Genomic DNA, 17502 nt, shown 5'->3' with positions numbered 1-17502 from the left:
GAGGAGACCATGGTACAAACATGTCATTCTGCTAATTCAAACCCAGTTACTTGAGCTTTCTTGACTAAAAGAATGGTTGGTCCCTCAGTGAAACATGGACAGCTGAAGAAATTTCTGACTGCTCATGGTTATAATATCTGAAATGTTACTCCTTATAGTAATATGGGCATTTGAGCACAGGAAATGGGGGGGAATAAGATCACTGTTTTTCGTTGGTCTGGGAGGGTCTTAAACAATGATGGAGGGGTTCTGAACTGTCTGCCCTAATTTCATTCATTAAGAGTGTGTGTGCTTACCATTGGGTCAGATGCTGTGCTAGACTCTAGATGTGTTCTGTCTGCCTATAGAGTGTTCATCTTCATAAAGCTTTTATTTAAAAAAGTGGGGGTAGGTGAGGCCTGAAAGGGCTTTGGGTATTTGAGAAAATAGAGACCAGAATGACTGAGGTTGGTAGGAGAAAGAGTAGGTTGTATTAAGATGAAGTTGGAGGAAGGAAGGAAATATGACCTTGCTGTGCTTTAGCTCCTGGTAAGGATTTTGAATGTGGTCCAAGTACAAGAGGAAATCTTTGAATGTTTTAAAGCAGGGTCAAATGATCAGATTTATGTTTTTAAAAGAGCACTCTGGCTACTACTGTTTAAAGTGAAATGAGAAGAGAAATGGGTTGTCTAGTTCAGAAAGAAGGTAATAGTCTAGGCAAGAGATGATGGTGTTTTAGCATAGAGTGATGGCAATAGAGTTAGAAAGAAATGAACAAATGGAAAATATATTCTAGAGGGTAGAATGAACCTTTTTTAATGGCATTAAACTGAAGAATTGAATGTGGGAAGTAAATAAGAAGGAAGACTCAAAAACAATGCTCAGCTTCTAGCTTGAGCAGTTGGGTGAATTGCGATGCCATGTATTGAAATGGGACTGGGAGAGAATAGGTTCAAGGTGGATGTCAAGAGTTCATTTAAAAACACATTAAAGGGCGCCTGGGTGGCTCAGTTGGTTAAGTGACTGCCTTCAGCTCAGGTCATGATCCCAGAGTCCCGGGATCGAGTCCCTCATCAGGCTCCCTGCTCAGCGAGGAGCCTGCTTCTCCCTCTGACCCTCCCACCCTCTCATGTACTCTCTCTCTCATTCTCGCTCTCTCAAATAAATAAATAAACCTTTAAAAAAATGAAATAAAAAATAAAAACACATTAAGGGTGGGGCGCCTGGGTGGCTCAGATGGTAAGCGTCTGCCTTCGGCTCAGGTCATGATCCCAGGGTCCTGGGATCAAGCCCCACATCGGGCTCCCTGCTTAGTGGGGAGCCTGCTTCTCTCTCTCCCTCTACTGTTCCCCTTGTTTGTGCTCTCTCGCTCTCTCTGTCAAATAAATAAATAAAATCTTAAAAACACACACACACATACACACACATTAAGGGGGCACCTGGGTGGCTTAGTTGTTAAGTGTCTGCCTTTGGCTCAGGTCATGATCCCAGGGTCCTGGGCTCTCTGCTGGGCGGGAAGCCTGCTTCTCCCTCTCCCCTTCCCCCTATCTCTGTCTCTGTCAGATAAATAAAAATCTTAAATAATAAAAAAACACATTAAGTGAGGGTTGCTGGGGGGGTGGAGGGATGGGGTGGCTGAGTGATGGACATTGGGGAGGGTATGTACTATGGTAAGTGCTGTGAATTGTGTAAGACTGATGAATCACAGACCTGTACCGCTGAAACAAATAATACATTATATGTTAATAAAAAAAATGTAAAAAAACACATTAAGTTTGTGATACCTAAGAGAAACCCACATAATAATGCCAAGTAAGATATACTTTAATATTTGTATATTAGGGTTTTGTGAAAGATTTTTGTGTAATAAAAGGAATTCTGCTCCCAGAGATTTGAAAACCATTCATCTAGGTCAAATCTCTCATTATGTAAATGAGACTCAGATGTGTGAAATGTTTTGTCCAAGGTTACAGAGTAAAGCTGGAACCTGACTATCCTGACTTTTAGGCAATTTTTTTTTCCTTAGGTGAGTCATGCCTCATAATCCATTTAAAAAACAAAACAAAACAAAACTTCTGAAGTGACTAATTTCTGAGCTACTTGCAAAAACTAAGATGAAAATGGTCAGGCTTGGAATTTTTGCTAGAGCTGGCTGGATTGACCACAGAGGCTTTGATGGGAGCTTAGAGGTGAGGCCTGAGCCACTTTGGCAACCCATCATGGCCAGTGGGCTTTTGTTTCCCCATCATAAGCTGCAGAAAAGAGAGCCTCCTAAGTAAGCAAGAGTTTTGGAAAAGTCTTCTTGCTTAACTAGTGCTTTGTGGGTTTCTTATTTTGTACTTTTCTTACAAGGCTCCTACCTCTTACAAAGCATTCAACATAGCTTTAAGTTACCTCTACATTCAGAGATGATTTGTTCAATTACTGGACAAAAAACTACATTATGGTTATTAATTGAAAATAAATATCATAAACCAGACCATTGGTGGAAGGGAAAGCCAAATGGCCAAATTGCAGCTGTTGGGAAGTATTCTCCTGCTTCTCTTGAAATACTCAATATGAATATTTTACTTGGGAAGTATCAGATTCTGAAGCAGACTAATATGCTAGGTACATAGGAATATAATTTTGGGGAAGTAACATGGCTTATTTAAAACGTTTTGGCCTTGGGCAATGTTTTTATTAAAGAAAAGTGTGTTAGAGAGATGCTAGCTAGTGAAGTAGGACCTCTCATGGGACACAATTAAGGTTTCAGTTTCTTAAGTTTTCAGTTTCTAGTAACACATATGTGGGAACTAAAATTTTACCAGTCTTCCCAGGGATGATTTGTCTTGGGGGGAATGGATTTTCGCCAACCAAATGAATGCACAAATACCTCATGAGGAACCCTGGACAAACCAGAATACCAATGTTCTAACTTACGGAGATGAATGTAACAGAAGACAATTTTAGTGGCTGATTATTTGTCTACTAGTTTAGGAGTCACAGTGGTACCTCTTAACAGTAGCAAGGTACTAAATTAATTAATAGAACAGTCCTTCAGGAGCTTATAATTAGAGCATAGGGAAATAGATGGTTTTCAGGCTATGGAAACATCAAACGAACCATTCTGTCCACAGAGGAGTAATCTTACCAGTATGATAAAATCCTCTTAACTTCTTTTGGTCTACACTTCTGTCTTTTAAATGCTTCCTACAGGTGCGCCTGGGTGGCTCAGTCATTCAGCATCTGACTTTGGCTCAGGTCAGGATCCCAGGGTCCTGGGATCGAGCCCTGCATCGGGCTCCCTGCTCGGCGGGAAGCCTGCTTCTCCCTCTCCCACTCCCCCTGCTTGTGTTCCCTCTCTCGCTGTGTCTCTTTCTGTCAAATAAATAAAATCTTTAAATAAATAAATGCTTCCTACAGACTTTTTGTTCCATCAGCACTTAAGGCAGTCATATTACAGTATGGTTGACTAGATTATAGATTTTACATTCCGTTCCTGAGGATATACTTTCTTTAACTTGACTGAACTTGGATGTTTCCCAAGGCTCCATACACTTCACACAATATCACTTTCAGTGGATGCCTGCTATAGACAGTTAATCTCCATTTTAGCTGCTCTTAAACTTGAGCATAGAGATCACTGGGGAAATTTGTTAAAAGTGAAGATTTCAAATTTGAACCCCATCCATTCAGATTAAGTAGATCTGGGGATTGGACTCTGAGACCTATAGTCTTAGTTCTTATCCACAGAGAAACATCATATATGTGTGGATTCTTCACAGTTTTATTTCCAAGGGAAACTTTATCACTAAAGTCTGTGGTACTCTAAACACTAATAATAAGAGGTTTGGTTTTAAAACCTTGGCAAGTTTCTTAAGTACCCATAACCAATTTTTAAAACAGTCCAAATTTTTACATTTAACTCTTGCTTTTATTTCCTTTGCCAAAGTATTCAGGGAAGCTGTGGTTATGTTGGCCATGCACAAAGGAAGTTCTCTTTGTTCCAGAACATCTTGAATATCTACTTCTTCTCCTTCTTCACAGCTCTTGTTCAAGATTTCCTCATCTCTCATCTGGACAGTCCCAGATTTCTTCAGACTCTCACCCCATCCCCTCTTTCCCTGGGTGCAAATTGCTGGTGAAGGTGATGGTAGCTGTTGTAGGATGTGGGGTAGAGGGAATCACATGGTCATAGGTATCTCAGAAAAGTCATTCTGACAGCATGGAAGATGAATTAGATGGGAGTATCAGTCCCCAGGAAGTGAGTGAAGTTTAAAAAAAATTTAAAAAGCTAGTATTAGAAGGAAATATTAAACTTGGAAAACAAGGAAATTTCCTATTGCTTTTATAATATAGAGTATAGAATTTAATGTTTGAGCAAATAGAAGCAATAGAAAAGTTCTCAATTTCTTAGGACATGGTTCCATCTCTTGCCATTCTCACACCTGTGTGCTGTGTTCCAGCATATACTTGCAGCAGCACTTCTTTGCACATACTGTTACCCTTTTCTAGATGCTGCCTCACTTTTAATATTTATTGAATACCTTTTATGTGTCCTCATTAGGACATGAAGATACAGTGGTGACCAAGATTAAATTGGTTCCTGTCCTAATAAAGCTTACCATTTAATGGGGCTGGGGAATGAGATACCAAATAAAAACCCACATGATAGTATAATGGTAATTGGGAAAAGTGTTAGGAGAAGTGCTGTGAGTGGATAGAAACAGGAACCTAGCCTAATCTAGAAGTTCAGGAAGGTTCCACCTGAGGAAATGACTTTTCAGCTGAGACCTGAAGGATTACGTGGGAATTAACTAGAAAACTGGGGAGTTGGGAAGAGAGTGTTTATTTGGGGGTAGGGGGAAACACTTTGTCCTTAGTGCCTGAGACAAGGAGGAATTATCAGGAAATTCAAAGGTCTGAGTGATTGGAGGAGATGGCAGAGGCCTTATAGTTTACAGTGATGTTTTTGTACTTTATCCAAAAACAGTGGGATGTTAGTGAGGGGTTTTAAGGATGAAGGTGAGGAGTGTGGCTATGTGTTCAGATTAATATTTGAAAATGATGACTTGGGCTGTTGTGTGGAGAAAGCATTGTGGGGTTCAAGATAGAAACCAGTGGACTAAATAGGCTGTCATATAGACTCGTTGGAACCCATCAGTTCAGGGCAGAGATGATGACAATCTGGACCCCAGGGATGTAGGACTGAAGATGGGAGAAATGAATGGATTGAAGAATTACTTCATAGCTTGAATTGATAGGAGTTAGTGAGAGTCTATGTGGAGTAAGAAAGAAAAGGAGATCTCAAGGAGGACTCCTAGATTTCTGGATTGAATTAGGTGTGTATAATAGTCATTTCTGTTGAGATTGAAGGGAATGCTAAAGGACCTGGTTTGGAGGGAAAGGTCAAGGCTGTTTTGAAAGTTCTTTCTCTGTGGATTCTTGTTTTTTACCTTAGAAACCCCCAGCGCCACCAGATTCTGCTCAAGGTGGCCTTCCTGTGAAATCACTCTAAAGGTTTCCGCCTGGGGCAGTAAATTGTGCTCTTGGTATGGTCCTCTCTTAGTACTTATTTCTCTGTTTTATACTTATGCACTTGCCTGTCTCTTACCAGACTTGATTTCTTTGTCAAGAGCTTTCAAATAACTCATATTAGTTTGGTGATTCTAAAATATGGACAAATATTTCTTCAGGTGTTTTCCATTGAGTTATATATGTTAACATTTCCTTTATCTTAAATGCAGGTAATGCTGGATCAATTTATTTTACTGCAGAGCTTTTCCCAGCCTTTTGTATTCTAATGTGGATTGTGAATGTCTGGGAAGTGCATAAGGTGTGCAGTATTTTCCAGTATTATTGAGTTGTCTCCCCCCTCCCTGCCCCCAACAGCCTTTGTTTTCTGAGCATCTCATGTTACTAGTGTTGAGGGTAAGAGATGGGGATAGGAGTTTTCTGTGGGAAAGGCTGATTTGGGTGTGTGCCTGTCACAGAGTAAGCATATAACTCACTGAGTGTAGACTCCATGAAAAGCAAACCTGACAATTGAGCAAGTATATCTCTGGATGTCTTTGGAAAGGTCATTTTGCCTATAGTTGCTGCAAATCTATTTCTTTTACCCCAGTGATCAAAACAGACGTCAAGGGATAAGAATTTACTGCCTATTGTTTGTTCCCCCCAGGCTAAGAATGCTAGGTGACAAATTTTATTCTGTTTCTTTGTAGCTAATCTGGGAAGAGCTGAACAAAAAATTCTTAGGTCCTTTTATTTATTAACTCCCAATATCAAAATAGTGCCTTTCTTATACCACCTGGGTTGTTCATAAAATAAGCAGTTATATTAGTAGCCATTTTTTTGTAAAAGAAAGAAATGTTCAGTATTTTTATAAGGCTATTTATATTCTGTTTTAGAGAGTTGGCTGTAGTGACGCAGAAACTAGGTTTCAGGGAAATATAGACAGGATAGACTAAATGGGGAAGACACTGTTCTTTTTTTGAAGAGTATATGAATTCATTTTAGAGGCGAATTCTTTTTTTCAGAAGTTAGAGTGTTCAAGACAGTTCATTTTTAGAGTGTAACCTAATGGAAAGTTTTATCAGGAACTCACTGACTCAAACAGGAAATATATTTGTTTTTTTTAAACTTGGATTTTATTTTGTAATGCCAGATGTCATTATTGTGTTACGTTTATGAACAGACTCTAACTGCTGGCAACTTTCTTACGGTCATGTGGAATGGGTAGATGCCTTTGCTGTATAAACTCTATTTGGCTATAGAGTTAACAATGAACATAATTTTTTGAGTGATATAAAATACTGCCTAGATTAGTAGGGTAAAAATGTCATAACCACATCTACATCTGTACTCCCACATCTTAATTTATGTGTTCTCATTTATTCATTCTACCTGTTATTACTGCAAATGTTTATTCCCAAATTGGATTACTTTGGAGTGGCCGGGAAAACTTGATCATCTTTAGTCCTATCAGTGAGGTTATCAGCCTTTGTTATCAGTTTATTATTCCCTCTGCTGTCAGGGCCAGCCAGCCTGAACCTTTGAGCAAATAAAAATCTGTGACTAAAGATTACTTTTCCATTTATTTTAAGAAATGTCTGCGGAAAGGAAAAAGGGCTGCTGAATACCCTGAGTAGCAGTGATAGGGACTCTATGAGTAAAAGGTGGTGATTTTTAGCAGCAAAAACAGCTGTAATTTTTGATGCTTCCTCCTGAGTATCAATCCAGTTATTTCTGTGCTATGTATACCTTTACACAAAAATGATGGTATTGTCTAGGCTCTGAAATCTGCAGTTGCTTATCCTATTGTAAAAGTCACAGTTCAGGATATGGTTTTGTTTTTGTTTTTGTTTTTGTATGATTCACTCTACACTTTGGCTCCTAATAAAGCATTTGTTGTCTAAGAAAATAATTTTAACTGTAGAAACTTCCACATTTGTTTCAGGTCGGTCTTCTCTCTTTCCCTTTGAAGATGCCTTCCTGGACGACAGTCACGGCGATCAATCCTTGTCATCTGGCTTGAATTCTCCCACTCGTTGTCAAAATGGAGAACGAGTAGAACGTTACTCTAGAAAGGTGTTTGTTGGAGGCCTTCCTCCTGATATTGATGAAGGTACGATACATTCATTAATGACTTGATAAAGGCCAGGTTTGTTCTTTGTGTGATTTGACCCTGCCTCTCCTCTCCAGGAAGCTTTGGAACATTCCTATTTTAGTGTTTGGAGGATGAAAATATTTGATAGATGGGGAAGGAATAGGTGCATTTCAAGTCTGCTCTTCAAATGTGTTCATACAGGGCAGTCTCCCAGCAGCTTCGTGTTTCCTAGTCGTTAATTTGGGGACAAGCTGTAAAATAATAATGAAAGTTAATATTTATGAAACTCTTTATAAGCCCATAAGTATGCTAAGCGCTTCACATTACATTATCCCTTTTAATCCTTACAGCTATCCTTTAAGGTATATCCTACCAACTCCATTCTATAAATAAGGAAACTGAGGATCAGAGAGAGACAGTTTTTCCAAGGTTATATAGCTAATGGTGCAGCTGGCATTCAAAATTAGTCTGATTCCAGAGCTTTTGCTCATGTTCATCACACTATCCCATCTCATATTTTAATATAGATCTCTATTAATGAAAAGGCCCCTTGCCTTAAAAAGAATAAAGACTAATTAGAATTTTTCTTAATAATATTCTTGAGATACTGTTGGTCCAAAAGCGAGTTTTCACTAATGCCAAAAGCCAATCAGCACATAGTAGGTTGTCAATAAATATTTGTTGAACGGAACAGTTACCTTAAGGGAAAAAAACAACGACTCTAGTTCTAGTAGGCTTTGGATCTGTTATAAAAATATTATTAAAACAGTTGTTCTGTCAGCATTGTTCTAGTTGTGACATTTCTCTAGTTTATCGTGATTTTCTTTTTTCATGATGAGAAAGGAATAGTCTAAAAATAGTTTTAAGACTTATTGCTTTAAAGTTGTACAGAGCTGGAGACTCATTTTCCTCCAAACTATTCTCATATTAGTGTTAATCTCATCTATCGATTGGATTTTTTTTTTAAGACAAAGTTTAGATCATGGCTGAGAGAGTAACAACTTATATCTGAGTGGGAGCTAAGTTATAACCTTCTGCTTTGAGTCAGGAGTCAGAAGGAAAAGGTAAATTGAGCTATAACTTTGGAAATACTTTCTTTATAGGATATGTAGTTAGGGGCACCTAGGTGGCTCAGTTGGTTGAGCCTCTCCCTTTGGCTAGGGTCGTGGTCCTACGGTCCTCAGATCGAGCCCCATATCAGGCACCCTGCTCAGTGGGGAGTCTGCTTCTCCCTTTCCTTCTTACCGCCCCTCCCCCCGCTTGTGCGCGCGCACACGCGCGCTCTCTCTCTCTCTTTCAAATAAATATCTTTTTTAAAAAAAAAGAATAACCAAATGTGCCTGTCAAACAATTGTATTTCACTTAGTAGGTTTGGCTTCTGTAAAAGTGCTTTAGAAATAGTTCTCAAAGTATTTTTTAAATAAAAAGACATGCTTTATGCTATTCTGTTTGCAATATTTTTTTTTCTCTTGCTAAGATTGCTTCTTTATTTTGTAGATGAGATCACTGCCAGCTTTCGCAGGTTTGGACCTCTCGTTGTAGACTGGCCTCACAAAGCTGAAAGCAAGTCATATTTTCCTCCTAAAGGTAATGCACTTAAAATGTCTCCACTGCCTGCCTGTTGGAGAGCTGGCATGACATTCAATAAAGGACAGCCTTTTAATTCTTGAAATAGCAGTTGGCTTTTTTCCCCTAATTAAGAAAATATTTTAATGTTAATCATCTTTTTGTGTCTTACTGTTTTCATTTGGAAACTATTCCCCCAGGAGCACACTGTTTCAGGGCATCTCTTGTACTGACAGTGAGATCTTGTGAGTCCGTTGTGAATGAGCCTTGTGCTAAATTTTCATTATTTGAGAAAAAAAAATCTAGGGGTTAGAAGAATGTCAGTGATGGGAGAGGAAAAGATTATTTAGAGTCAAATTTTGTTTGTATCCCATAGTTCTGTAGTTTTATAGATCTTATAAACCCCAAACTTGGAAAACCTAGTGGCCGAAAAGTGACATTGTATGAAATTACCTTTATTCATGTCTGTATTTTAAGTGACTTCGCTTGTTGAGGGGTGGTGGGCAAACCAGCAAAGAACTCTTCACGTGAATTCATCCCTTATGTTTGGTAGGCTTTTTTGGTAATTTACGAAGACATGGAAATATATTACTTTGTTCATAGTTTGTCATTTCTGCAGAATTCAGGGAACTTTTCTAGTGATGTTAACTCGGGTAAGTTCCTAGAATCATATAGAAGAGTGTTTTGGGTTAAAAAGGAAGTTTTCTTCATGTGTTATATTCTGTAGCTACGTTTCAAGGATGTCTTTTATCTCTAAAGAATTGGGGTTTTTTGATATACATTATTATATAACATTAGTCACCACAAGAAGATGGAGTCAAAATACCCTTCCCGTGTTTCGTACAGGAATGAAATTATAGCTTAACTTGGGAAAGGCAGGTGACTTCGTCTTATGTCTGGTTTATTAGGTTTCTTTGCCACCTATATTTCTCCCCACTCTCTCTATAACCTATGAAAAGAAGTTACTCACTTAAATAGAGCCTGTTTGTTTACTTTTTGGTTTTTTGTTTGTTTACTTTTAACATTTCCTTTTTAATTATCTCCAAGAATTTTTAAAGTTAAGTAAGTTTTGGGGCACCTGGGTGGCTCAGTCGTTAAGCATCTGCCTTCGGCTCAGGTCGTGATCTCAGGGTCCTGAGACTGAGCACTGTATCGAGCTCCCTGCTCTGCAGGAAGCCTGCTTCTCCCTCCCACTCCCCCTGCTTGTGTTCCCTCTCTCACTGTGTCTCTATCGAATAAATAAATAATCTTTAAAAAAAGATCATATTTATTAAAAAAAGTTTTACATTAATCGGAAAAGATAAAATCACCATGTTGATTATTTCACTGAAGGAATGTGTTCAGTACCTCGTAGTACATGTGGACACTATGTTTAAAACGTGTTTCTAAGAGTGCTAATAATTCCTTGAATCAGAGTAGTGTTATTTCAGTGAGCAAATGAGTTCACCACACTGTGCTGTAGGTTGTATGCTCTGTAAGGTCCCATGTATAAAAAGTACAAGTTGCACGTGAGCATCAAGACATGTTATCTCAGTGAAAGAATGTGTTCACCACACTGTGGTGCATGTAACACACTCTGTAAAATTACATGTATAAGAGATATTTCTAAGAGTGCTAGTGAAAAAATAAACATGCTGAGAAGGTTATAGAAATAACTCTGGGATAAAAAGTGTCAGGTGATCATCATTAAAAAAATGAAGAGAAACGTATATAGATGTGTCCAAGAGAATTATTGCAAACCTACCTGTATCAGACATAATCACTATATACATTTTATTAAATTTCCTTCTAATGTTCTCTTTATGAATATAACATTTATATGAAATTTTGCATTTTAAATAAATGGGATCACACTGTACCTGCTGTTCAGTAACCTGCATTTCCCCCTCATATCTTTGTGTAAGAGACCTACATAACTTTAATGACCTTATTTTATTTACTCTGTCCTATTGATGGACACTTAAGTTGCTTCTAGCTGTTTCTTCTCATGGATCATGCTTCAGTGAATACCCTTGTGCCTTCATCTTTTTGCCCTTTATCATTGCCTCTTAGGGTGAATTTCCAGAAGTGAGGTACATATTTATACAGATTGCAAAGCTGCCCTTAGGAAAGGTCATATACGTTTATGTTCCCACCAATAGTATCTGATTTGTAAACCAGAGTTATTGAGTCTGAGGAAATGACTTTCGATCTTTGCCAATCTGATGGTTAAAATAACATCCCTTTCCCCTTTTTTTGGCATTCTTTTCTCTTTACTGGCCTTTGAATGTATTTTACTTTTTTAGATTGACTTCTCATTTCTGTCTGGACTTCATGTTGGAGTAAGGTACAAGAAGAGATCCAGTTTTCTTTTTCCTAGTAGCATGCCAGTCATCTCAATAGTCATTTACTGACTAATACATTTCTTTTCCTCATCAGTTTGAGTAAATAAGTGTAAGAAAAAAAAGGAAAGAAGACTGGAAGGTTATCTCTTCTGTTTCTCAGTGGAGTGTACAAGTTTCTCCGGAACCGCTCTGTCCAGAATGATAGCTGCTAGACACATGTAGCTAATGAGCACTTGAAACATGACTAATTTGAATTGAGATATGCTATAAGTGTTAAATATACACTGGACTTGAAGACTTAGTTTTAGAAAAAGGTAAAATATCTCATAGTAATTTTGTTTTCATGTTAGAATGATAATTTTTTGATGTATTGGATTAAATAAAATAAAATGAACTTCATCTGTTTCTTTTTACCTTTAAAATGTAGATATTAGAAAATTTGTGTGTGGTTTTTTTTTTGGTGTTTTTTGTTTTTTTGGTGTTTTTTTTTTTTAAATTTTAAGTTACATATGTGACTCATCTTTCTATTGGAAAGCACTTCTCTAGAACAGGAATCCGCAAACTACCTGTTTTTATAGGGCCTGTAAGCTAAGGATAGTTTTTATATTTTTAAAAGTTGTAAAAATACACATGCAAGAAGAATATGTAACAGAGACTATATGTGGCCCTCAAATCCCTTTGCAGAAAGTTTGTTGCCTCCTGCTTTAAAACAGTCTTTGGAGCTACTCATGTGGCTTCTGAGACATCCAGTGACAAAGGAGGCAGTTTATTTTAGAGGAAGTCTATATATTTGCTAGACCTAGCTAATTCTTAAGTTTGCTTTTCAACTGCGTCACGTGCTTCCCTGCAGTCTTTACCCTACTAATCAATTGTGTCCTATAAAGTAAAGTAGAATAAATTATCATTGTGACCTCTGTCTCTTGGTACTTAAAAGACAATTAGTTTCTCTTTAAGTCTTCTCTTTTCAAAGATAAACATTTTTACTTCTCTCGGTCATACCTTATGTCTAATGGTTTCTGGATCACCAATTTTGTCTGCCTTTTCTGTATATATGTCATGTTTACAATATCCTACTTAAATTTGTTACTAAGAATTGAAGAGAAAACATTTGGGTTGGTATGAGCAGTACAAATTTTAGTTCTGTTAACTCCATGGTTTTTGGTGCCTTTCCTATATAACAGCATAATAATATAGAACTGTTGAACATTATATCTGGTGCCTTTATTTTACACCTGAGGTTAAGTGTTGAGATGGGCCATTGACAGCAAGGCCAAGAGGAAAATCTAGATATCCCAGTTCTGGTCCACAGGCTTGCATCCTTGCAGAGCAGATTGCCTTCCCTGTGATTAGCGGTTGGGAAGAGAAATAATTGTTATACTGTTGGCTCCTTTTGTGTTTTGGCTTTCAGCTAAAGTCTGAAGGTTGACCTGTTTTGGGAGGACCTAAAGAGATTTGGTGTCATCCAAGATTGAAGTAACTTTGAGAATCCATGCCCATTGCTTTGAATGTTGGAAACGTCTAAGGAGTTCACCTTATCTGTTCTGTGCCTTCTTAATAATGCCCCCTTGCTATTTCTACTTTTCCTGAAATTCCTTAGGTTTTAATTCAGGTCCATGCCTTCTTGGAAATGCCTTTCATGCTGAGTGTACTTTTCTTTAGGTTACCTTAGGTTGGCCATTAGGTACAGTTTGTTTGGCTGTCCATTTTGGTTTATGTGTAAGTAGAAAGGAACCATCCACTATGGAGACCTTTCGCCTTTTTCTCAGAAAGAATATGCCTAATGAAATACACATTCATTCATCTGGCAGGTTTACCTGTACAGATAAAGGGTAGGGTTTGTAAAACCATGGCCATTTCAATGGACTGGAGAGTTTAAAATCCATGTAGAGAAACAGTGACCAGGCACATCAGTTGTCCCTTTAAGTGTTGTTGGGCTGTGTTGACAGCGGGAGGTAATGGAGTCTGGGGCTCTCTCCAGGACAAAGACCACTGAGGTATTTGATCAGCCATTTGAGGATATGCAAAGTCCTGTGGATCAGTTTGTCTGTAGGCCACAAGCAGGTAGTTGCTTGTTGTTCTCCAGAGCAATAATCAGAACATGAAAGGTGGAGGAAGGCAGGGAAGTCAGAATGTGTATTTTCATAATTTGGTCTCAGACCTCATAACTTATAGTCCTGTGGGGAAAATAAGAAATTAATCAACTAGTCAAAAAATAAACACAATTACAAATTGTGATAGTTCTGTAAAGGATAAGTAGAGAGTGCAGTGACTTTAAAAAGGGTTGATCAATTTAGAGTGTGGATATGGAGAAAGCTTCTCTGAGAAGATGACAGTTAAGCAGATCTAAAAATTGAGGAGTTAGCTAGAAAGTTAGGGAAGCAGGTTCCAAGTGGAGGAGTACCATATGGGAATGACTGAGTACAAAAGGGCGTTAGTACCTTTGAATAAATGAAGTGTGGTTGGAATGTTAGGAGAAAATGATGCAAAAGAATGAGCCTTGAAACAGTAGGATTTATTTTTCTTCCCTAAATTGATTTCATCCCCCAGAGAGAGTGGACATGAAGGCATTTGTGTGGTGTTTGTCTTTGGGGTGAAGGAAGAATGGAGTTGGGTCAAATAGAAATATCAGTTTAAAATACTTTCAGGGCGCCTGGGTGGCTCAGTTGGTTGGGCAACTGCCTTCGGCTCGGGTCGTGATCCTGGAGTCCCGGGATCGAGTCCCGCATCGGGCTCCCTGCTTGGCGAGGGACCTGCTTCTCCCTCTGACCCTCCCCACTCTCATGTACTCTTTCTCTCTCTCTCATTCTCACTCTCTCAAAAATAAATAAATAAATCTTTAAAATACTTTCAAATAGCTATTGATAAAATTGAAGCAAAGTCTTGCTTTGTGTTTCCTGCATTTAGTTCTTGATGATGAGAAGAAATCCAACTCTAGCCGAACTAGTGAGGAAAAGTTTTCCAAGATCTTCTTTGCAAACTTTTTAGTTCTGGAATAGCAGAGTTGAAATTGTGGGGTCTGGAAAGAGAGGTTCTTCCAAGTCTTAGGGCATGAACCCAATCCCACATTCGTACAGAATGGTAATCATTGTCACTTATGTTTATAATAGCTTGGGTACAGGTAATTTAAAGATAGTTATTGAAAAGGGATGGTGAGAGAACAGAATAAATGCAAACAGAGGGCTTAGGTTCTGATGCAAGTGATTATGCGGCTTTGGGAATATCAATCCATCAAATATTTGTTGCTTGTCAGTCTGTGAAAGAGTTCATATTTGGCCTTATGGGGGATCTAGAGAAGATAACCATTCTTGTTTTTGAGAAGGTTGCAGTTTCCTAAAGGAGACATGGAAACAACAGGTGTGAAATACTAAGTAATGGTAAAGAGCCGAGGTTTCTGGAACTAGACTTGCTGGGCTCCTCCGCCTATTTACGACCTTAAGCTTGCTGTTTAACCTTTCTGTGCCTTAGTTTCATCACCTGCAAAAGAGGCATCATGATAGTACCTACTTCAGAAGGTCATGATGAGGATTAAAATGAGTATGTAAATTTGTGTGGGGTAAAGAAAGCAGTCCCTGCATGCAGTAGATATTATGAATAATATTGTTATTTTTATTAAAATACAGATCAACTTATGCTTAATGACAAGTGAGCAAAAAATATTCCATGCAGGCAGAAGAGGAACAGATTGCTGCGGGCTGTGCAAAACCTTCATCTTCAAAGCTAGGCAGGAAGAGAATAGGCAGAAATTGCAGGGAGCTGGAATTATGATAATTAGGATTCCTAACCTTTACTGAGGGCTTGCCATCAGCCAGTCATTGGGTTCCTATTTTCTAAATCATATTTAATCTTCCCAACTGCACAAGGTAAGCACCCTTAGTATTCCCATTTTATATAGAAGAAGAAACAGATTTAGAAGCGGGCAGTTTGTCCATGGTCATGTGTTAATTGGTAGAGCTGGGATTTGAGCCTAAATAGGCTGGCCTCAGAGCCCAAGGCTCTTAAGTATTGCCCTCTACAATTCTCATTTGGGAATAAGAATGGCCCAGAGGTAGGCAGCAGGCTTAATTAAGGCAGGATTATGTGGTAGCCTGACTGCCAAGCCTAGGACTTAGGCCGAGTAACCAGTGATCAAGAATAAAGGCTCTGGAACAGGCTGTCTGGGTTGGATTCCTGTTCCACTACTTGCCTTGCCATATCTGTGTCCCTGGGCTGGTTATTTTCCTAAATCTCTATTTTTTAATCTACAAAATGGAAATAATAGTGTCTGATTCTAGTTTGTTATGAGGATTAAATAAGAAAATGTATATAGAATACTTTCATAGTACCTAGATATCCTTGAAGCCTTTGTATTTTTTTTTAAGCAAGGGAGAGGTGGTTGAGTTTTTGTATTTGATTTTGGTGTTTTAGCCAGGGTCAGAAAAACTATTTAGGAATTTTCTTTAATCCAGCTTATAAGCAGTAATAAGGACTGCAAAGACCTAAGATATTAGTGTTGAGATGTTACTAGAACAGAGGCAGTAAGAGACCAGTGATTCTGAATGGGAGTAGATCATGATGGTGGTAGAGTTTGATGGTAGGGTTGTGCTAAAATTACGTCTACTTAATGGAAGAGTCATGATACTGTTGAATGTAGGGGAGTCAATTGAGAGAAAACCAGTTTGATCACGTGACAATTTGATTAAAAAGCCATGTAGAGTTTGGTGTGTCCTCACACCTGATCTGAGAGGAAATTACTAATAGGCAATGAGATTGTGATTAGGTAGTTTGGGAAAGGAGACGGGGGCTGGAGACACACATCTCTTGAGAGTCATCTTTATAGAGAAGAGGGAAAAGAAAATGATAAACAAATAATAAGTAAATTATTAGGAACTAAAAGGAAAAAGAGAACATGTCAGTAGAAATGTGGGTGAGTGAAGGACTGGGGGCATATTTGTGGCCTTGTAGGCTAAGGAAAGAAACTTCAAGAAAGTATATCAGCACCATCAGATATTGTAGGGTTCCCCTGAGAAGATCTCCATGGAGGGGCATCTGGCAGGCTCAGCCAGTAGAATGTGTGATTCTTCATCTCAGGGTTGTGAGTTCAAGCCCCACGTTGGGTGTGGAGATTATGTAAGAAAAAAAATTTTTAATTAAAAAGTAAATAAAATGTTAAAAAAAAAAAGACCACCATGGAATAGAAATGAGTGTGGCCCTCTTGTCAACTATATGATCACAGGAATTTCTATTGTTATCTTAATTCTAGGTGTTAGTATTGTAATTGAATTAGGAAAACCAGAACAAAGAAATCTAATTTGCACTGAACGAGTGTTATTTTATAAATAAGAATAATCCTCCCTCCCCAGCAGAACCAACCATCATCATTTTTTTGTTTCCTTCCAAGCTCTATTCATATATATCCTTTTTTGTGGGGGGTGTCATTATAGCAGAAATACAGTTTTCTGGGCCCCTGGGTGGCTCAGTTGGTTAAGCGACCGCCTTCGGCTCAGGTCACGATCCTGGAGTCCCAGGATCGAGTCCCGCTTCGGGCTCCCTGCTCAGCGGGGAGTCTGCTTCTCCCTCTGACCCTCCTCCCTCTCATGTGCCTCTCATTCTCTCTCTCAAATAAATAAATAAATTCTTTAAAAAATACAAGTTTTCTATCTTCCTTCTTCCCTGCCATGTTACTACATAACTTTTATATTTTTCAAGAGTCTGCCTAGCCTATTGTTACACCTTAATTTACTTGCTTGTTGGTTATTTAGGCTATTATAAATAATGTTCTTTCCTGTTAATATGTCCTTGTATGTGGTTTTTTCTTGCATAGGATTCTCTTTAGGATAAATTGGCAGAACCTTAACTAGAGTTAAAAGAAATGAAAATCTTAATGTCTCCAGATTTGATATCACATGGCTTCCCAAAGCAATTTTCCTTATAAAGTTTATGCTAATTTGGACATCTGTAGCACCATTTTTGCTTAGTTCCAAGTTAGATAGATGGTAATTGCAGTGTGGCCTTACCTTTTGCCTGTGGATTTGGAATATAATGGACCCCTGCAGAAGCCAGAAA

General features: G+C 38.4%; 1 protein-coding gene across 14 annotated transcripts in view; it reads left to right on the top strand.

Moving 5' to 3' along the window:
• CPEB3 (cytoplasmic polyadenylation element binding protein 3) overlaps positions 1 to 17502 on the top strand; it is a 186615-nt gene that overhangs the window by 104186 nt on the left and 64927 nt on the right. For all 14 annotated transcript variants that reach the window (XR_003520390.2, XM_027596641.2, XM_027596639.2 and 11 more), the window contains 2 exons: positions 7421 to 7588; positions 9068 to 9157. Coding sequence is in view for 13 of the 14 variants with exons in the window: in XM_027596641.2 (XP_027452442.1) it covers positions 7421 to 7588; positions 9068 to 9157 (258 nt within the window). In the remaining variant the exon portion in view is untranslated. The remainder of the gene's footprint in view (positions 1 to 7420; positions 7589 to 9067; positions 9158 to 17502) is intronic.

The sequence above is a fragment of the Zalophus californianus genome, chromosome 15 (assembly GCF_009762305.2).
Source record: "Zalophus californianus isolate mZalCal1 chromosome 15, mZalCal1.pri.v2, whole genome shotgun sequence".
Classification (NCBI taxonomy): Eukaryota; Metazoa; Chordata; class Mammalia; order Carnivora; family Otariidae; genus Zalophus; species Zalophus californianus.
The sequence above is the reverse complement of the archived record's forward strand: the minus strand, read 5'-3'. Positions and strand labels throughout refer to the sequence as shown.